General features: G+C 43.7%; 1 protein-coding gene across 18 annotated transcripts in view; it reads right to left on the bottom strand.

Annotated features, from left to right (window-relative positions):
• myt1 (myelin transcription factor 1) overlaps positions 1–6,641 on the bottom strand; it is a 59,632-nt gene that overhangs the window by 41,612 nt on the left and 11,379 nt on the right. For all 18 annotated transcript variants that reach the window (XM_015404180.1, XM_015404182.1, XM_015404177.1 and 15 more), the window contains exon 3: positions 517–571. In XM_015404180.1, coding sequence (XP_015259666.1) covers positions 517–571 — 55 coding nt within the window. The remainder of the gene's footprint in view (positions 1–516; positions 572–6,641) is intronic.

Here is a 6,641-nt window from a genome sequence, read left to right as displayed (position 1 = left end):
GAAGGAAGGAAGGAAGGAAGGAAGGAAGGAAGGAAGGAACGAAGGAACGAAGGAAGGAAGGAAAACAAAAGAAGGAAAGGTTGAAGGAAGGAAGGAAAAAGCAACATGTCTTATTTAATTTATAAAAAGTTAATCAATGTCATCCTAACTATTTCAAAGTTAAATCAAAAGATCCTAAATGCTTCCTAAAGTGAGATCAACAGTTTGGCTTTAGAATAATTCATTAATAAAAAATGAGGCCAATCTTTAAATAAAACATTATTTATCTGATCTGAGGCTTTAAAATCCAACTAGAAACAATAACTCATCTTATACTGAAGCAGATTGTCAGACAAGCTGTTAAAATGTCAACTTCCTGGTGTTTCTAGAAGGAAATCTTCTAAACTTCCACCAGTAACAAACCCAGTTTACACAAACAGAATCCCAGTTGGCTCCAGTGGGGGAGCAGATGGCTTTAGTGGAGAATGAGGAGCACATTTAAACCTGACAAGGTGGAGAGATTTCCCCAACACTCACCTCTGATTCCCTTTGACCGAGTGCGAGTTCGCTTGTCGTCACCCTCCACACTCATCTGGGAGGAAAGGGGGAGGAAAGGGGGAGGAAAGGGGGAGGAAAGGGAGAGGAAAGAGGGAGGAAAGAGGGAGGAAAGGGGGAGGAAGAGGGAGGAAAGAGGGAGGAAGACAGTCAGTGGTTCATTCTGGAGAGAGCATCCATTGTTTCTGTTTCTGCTATAAAAAGGTTTGTTCCAAATGTTCCCATTCAGAACAACAGGAAGCAGAGAAGAAGAGCGCATCTACACACCTTAGCTCTCACCACAGCACACTCTGCTGCACATGCTAACATCATGTTCACTTCATCACCAATGAGGGTTACATGGAAAACAACCCCCCCTCCCCCCGCCCACATCACTCCCCTGTAATTTCCTGCATCTGAGTGCTGCTGATGATTGAGGTCTGCGCAGAGGCAACAGGCGGCGGCGGCGCAGGGGGCCGCGGCCCTCGTAAGCAGAGGGGCCGACAATCATAACTACGCTGAATATAATAATAAAGTGAAAATACACGGGGCGCTGTAATAACCCTTTTAAGAAGAGGTGTGTGTGTGTGTGTGTGTGTGCGCCTCTCAGCTTTTAAAGCCACAAAGAAGCAGGTGTTGCCCCCCCCCCACATGCAGTGACCAGGACCACACCTCCTCCTCCTCCTCCTCCTCCTCACTGCTACCTCTCCATGCTCCTCCATAAAGCTATCAGATGCTTTCTACACACAATGGAGCCATTAGCTTTGATTACTGGATTCTGTTTTTGTGTGTTTCTGCTCTGCCTTCTTTCTGTCCCTCTCTTCCTCATGTACGCCCCCCCCCCGTCCCCACCCCTTTCATCCCCCTACAGTCGCCCCTGCTTGCCCGTCCACTTAGCCGCTTTGTAGCTCCTCTTTAGTCCGGTTGGCACAGCCACAGTGGGATTCAAACATAAGGTCCTGCTTTCTCTAAGTGTTTTTTTTCTATTTGGCAGAAGCCCTTTCCTGTTAATAGATGACCAATGAAAAGGAGGATAGAACGAAGGATGAGAGGCGGATGAAACACGCTGTTGTTGGCGTTAAGGGCCGTTCTTAGCCCATCACTCCCATGCCGGGGACATTCATTAGGGGCTAGCTGGAGGTACAGGTGCGACCCAGACCCCCTCCCTTCAGGCCGTCACCTCGGCCCGCTGCTCTCTGGTCTTTCCTGATGACGCTGTGTTAATGTCGCATCCTACAAGCAGGAACCATGATGATCAGTCGGCTCCTCCTGGTGTTTTAACTAATCACTGAACTGTCTACCTGTGCTCATTCAGCTCAGACGTTTCAATTTACTTTTTTATTTTCTCATAGAAAATCACCAGTTTCTTATTATTATTTACATTCATTAAAGACTGTAAACCTCAAACACACTTATGCGCATTTTTTTGTATCCCATGTAGCTTTGCTCCAATGGAGGTTTCCTGGCGGATCTGAGGTCGTTATCATTAATTGTAGTCTAAAGAATCACCCACGGTGATCAGTGGTCATATTCTCTCAGCAGGATCAGAACCGTGAGAAATATGGTGAGAAATGAACACAAATCGCTAAAAGAGGAACACAAAATCACAGGGGAGACTTAAACATAAGCACTGGAAAACTACGGAGCTACTCCAACAAGGTGAGTTACTTTAGTAACCTTTTGCTAAAAAAAATAAGTACTTTTCAAAACACCACCATACTTTTTACTTCTTCTTAAAATGCTTGTCTTTTCATCCAATCAGCATCCAGGCTACAGGTTCTTTGATGATTAGTCGTTAGTTAGAGATGAAACCAGGTCAGTCAATGAAACTTTGGTTATCTTCAGAAAATAAATCAGAAAAAAAGCTGAAACGGCGCCTGATTCCTCTAAATTTCATTCAAAGATGTTTTAATCATTTAAATTCAAGTCAGGTGCTTTGGATCTTCTAGGCTTATAAAGGCTTTTAAATCCTTTGGTGGACTTTGGCTGCCGTGGCCACCCTGTGCAATGCCCTGACCTCCCGACTGGTCGCTCCCACTGGCCACCCAACAGGCCACCCTACTGGCCGCCCCACTGGCCACCCTATTGGGTGTAAATTATAGCAGCATCAGTTTAGCATTTCATCCCATTATGCAGAGGCAGCGACATAATATTAAAAATCCCACAATTAACCAAGATCTGAGGAGGTGTTTACTGAACTCGTTATGAATTCTACAGGCAGGTTTATCACTATAGTAGATCCAAACTCTGAAATGATGGCTTTTAGTTTCAGCGGCCACCCCAAGATTTTTAGTGGCCCCGTCTGGCCCCCCCATGAAACATTTCTGGAGGCGCCACTGCGGACGGGGGACCTGTGAGCTCCACAGTCAAAATAAATATGAAGCATTCATGGTTTTCCTCAGCTGTAGTCTGACCTCTGGTACGCAGTCACAGCCCTGATATGAATACTACCATCCTTTTCCTGCTGGTCTGAACCCATTTAAACCAGAACAGTGGGCTTCTAGTGGCAGTGGGAACAGTTCACTGACGCATGTCTACCTGGGTCAAACGACTCGGATAGCGACCTGTATTAAAATCTTCTCGGCTCTGATCGGCATGCTGTGGGAACACCAGAGCCGGGTGGACCCGCTAAATTACATGATACCATTGAACGCATCGTACGGACATCAACACACCACGCCATAAACACGACAAACATGGAGCAGCTCTGCTGAGAGGGATTCAGACAGATAATTCCATGATGCTCTCCATTGTTTACTATCCTGATTTCTGTCGCACTGGTGACATCATCGACACTAACCCAGAGTGATGATGTCACCAGACATGCAGGGGCAGGGGGACAGTGGACACGCAGCTGCCCGCTAGGGGTTAGAGGCTTTTTAGCCAATGGGAAGGGAGCTAAACGCTAATAGTTAGCGGGTCGTCCCGTGTTTGAAAAACACGCTTTAACCTGCGATTTTCAGTAGGAAAGAGGCTTATGAGTCTCAAATCTCCAATATGGCTGCTATAGGTCTCATAATGTAACAGGGCAGAAGCCAAACAGCCAGTTGGAAGCTTTAGTTTTGGAAATGTTTGGAGTTATTCCCTATAATTCCCTATATACCGACAGGCCGTTATAAACACAACCTGTCGGTATAACAGCTTCACAATTATTCAAGTTTTTCCAAAAACTGTTTTGATTACAGCATTTTGTTTTGAAATACACATTGAAGCTGTTATTCTTCCTATTTGGACACAGCATTTTAATAAACACTCATTCCCATCTCAGAAACCTTCATCTGACACTTTTTAAAAGCTTTAACATATTTATTATTATTTTTTTCTTATTTCTTGGTTTGTATTTCCAACAAACAGATTTTGCTTTGAATAGTTGTTTATCATGTCTTTTTTTCATAAGAGCGATTTGATTAATTTGAAAGCCTAATTTCTGTTTGTGACAAGCAGAGCTACTGCTGGTTACACAGTTCAACCAATTTATTCATAAAGCTCCAGATCACAACAAAAAAGTCGGAGAGGTTAAACAAAATATGCATCGGAGCCATTTTAAGTGTCTGAACGTAGCGACGGTAGAAACGCATCCATGATGGAGAGACATTCTTCTCTCATAATAAACTATACAGCAGCATTGTGCTTCTTTTTCTCTTCCTTTGCATCCTCCTTACATCGAGAGTCATCGGGTGAAACGAAACCTGGACTGAAAAGGGCTCCTGTTGCTTTCATGTTTGTGTAACCATAGTTACGTACATTCAAATAAGTAAGCATATCAGAGTTCTCTTCTTCTTCCTCAGTTCCAGCTCATTAAATTTGCATCAACACAAATTCACAGCAAATAAACCCAATGCAGACAGGCAGGCTTTCACCGCTTCTCTTTGTCATGTTCCAAACTCGTCCTTTAATTAGAGCCTCTCAACAATGTATGCATACGGAAGCACAGACGGTGCGGTCAGCGCAGAAAGGGAGAGAACAGGAGTCTGAATGCAGAACCTGCTGTAGGTCTATGCATGTCATGTGCTTTAACGAGTGTGAAATGTGCGGAGCAGCTGCCAGGGAAGAAGAAAAGGAAACAGGAGGAGGAAGAAGACGCAGCTCATCCCTTCAGGCTGCGTTGTACATTATCAATTTACGTCCTTCTTTGTGTGCAGCGGCTGGAGCGGGAGGGCCTCAGCTCTGCTCCCAGTTCTGACAGCTCCATGTAAATGTCTGGCTGGGGGCAACAACTTCACACAGAAGGTCACCCTCCGTCCCTCGGTGCACATAAATGACTCTTTTATCCATTTTCAGGTTTACAGCAGCTGATGAGGAGAGGAGGGAGGTTCAGGTGGAGCTGAGAGAGAAGTGGAAGGAGGCTGAAACGACCTGCGGACAGCAGCCGCCAATTAGGGCAGCGCTTCCCTTGACGGGCAGGCCGAGCTGATAGGGTGGAGGGGGCGGAGGTGGGGGGCAGATGTCATGTTTCCCGCCTTGTATGTGAAAAAGGCTGAGCATGTGTGATCACATAGTGGGTCATATGTGAGTGTGTCTGTCGTCAGAGGTTTGCCATTTACAGGCTGAGTCATCCTGATGGGATTCAGGCCTCAGACATCTTCTAGCTCTGATCCAGAGTCACTTTCTCTCAGGGTAAAATTAGGTGGAAGGACGAGCAGTCAGTGGACGCTTTATTGGTCATTAACTGCAGCTCCCTGAGGCTGGAAATGATGTCAGCTTCAATGAACTAAAGGAACATCTGATTTTAAAAAAACCTCAGAGAAATGAACCAACTGCTGCTCTGCTAACCAGAAAGATTAGCATCAGTGAGAAGGTCAGACTGCAGCTTACAGCTTCTCCTCTCCTGAGGCGTCAAAACTGCTCATGTTTATCACTACAGTATGAATCCTGCTGATTAAAAACACTTTTATAGAAGTTAGAGGATCAACTTCAGCTTTTTACTCCACTAAAAGTACCATTCTTAAAACTACTTCAAGTATAAAAGTAAAAGTAATGCGGTATAAACTGTTAAGGCCAGAAGCTTTACTGCTCTACCTTCTTAAAGGAACATTTTCTACCTTTCTGGATGAAAACTTCCTTAGACTCCAGTTTCATCTTGAAAAACTATTTATTTTGGTTTGTGGTGAGCAACAAGTGGGGGCAGCACCGAGTCCAACCAGATATAAATTAATTCTCTGGATGAAACTAATTATTTTGATGGTTTTTATTTTTATTAAATGCCAACAGGCCATAAAGAAAATGAGCTTAAATAAAAGAAAACTAACGAGTCTATTTCTAAAATGTAAAGAGTAGAAGGAAAAAGTTTTCTAAAAATAAATACTCCAGTAAAGTCTAGATAGCCAACGTTTCTACTGAAGTAATGAAGTATTTGTACTTTGTTACTTGACGCTTCTCTCTGATCGCTTTCTGCTTTTCCTTCATTCCAGCTGTTTTCAGCTCTAAAGGTTCAGCAGAAGAAGTTTAAAGGCTGCAGGAAAATATAAACAACCTAAGAACTTTATTTAGTTAAAGTCACTTTATTCACGCGCCGACGTCCGTTATAATATCTGAAGTATATCCTTGTATACCTTTGATGGTAGTATTTATACACTGCACTCATAATACACTCTGTTTAAGGTCGGATTCAGACCTTAAATCGATGCAGAAAAAGCCCAGATGAGGACTTTAATCTACAGAAAATAGAGACTTAATGAAAGCCAAATGTTTTTTTAATGTAGATGAAAATAATGAGAACTCTTTGATCTGACTGGGTGTTGCTGTTTTCTCTACGTCTGACTAAGTTTCCTTTATGGAAGAATAGAAATGAAGATTAATTATCTGAACTTCATCATCTTATTCTGACTTGGCTTTAGAATCATTTATAATTTGAGACTGAAATTATTTTTCAATCTAAAGGTTGAGATTTGACTCCAGCAGGTTTTAGAGCAAAGCACTCGACTCCGAGTCCCCTTCAATCTGCACCTCAGACTCTGAGTGTATTTAGGGAAAGTTACTGGGTGGATGTGTCTCTAGTCCTGAGGGCTTCTAGTCGGGTGGAAGTGGCTCTAGTCCGTAGGGCTTCTAGTCGGGTGGAAGTGGCTCTAGTCCGTAGGGCTTCTAGTCGGGTGGAAGTGGCTCTAGTCCGTAGGGCTTCTAGACGGGAG

Source organism: Cyprinodon variegatus, unplaced genomic scaffold (genome assembly GCF_000732505.1).
Source record: "Cyprinodon variegatus isolate N-32 unplaced genomic scaffold, C_variegatus-1.0 Scaffold1659, whole genome shotgun sequence".
Taxonomy (NCBI): domain Eukaryota; kingdom Metazoa; phylum Chordata; class Actinopteri; order Cyprinodontiformes; family Cyprinodontidae; genus Cyprinodon; species Cyprinodon variegatus.
Note: the sequence above shows the minus strand (reverse complement) of the source record. Positions and strands in the feature narration are given on the sequence as shown.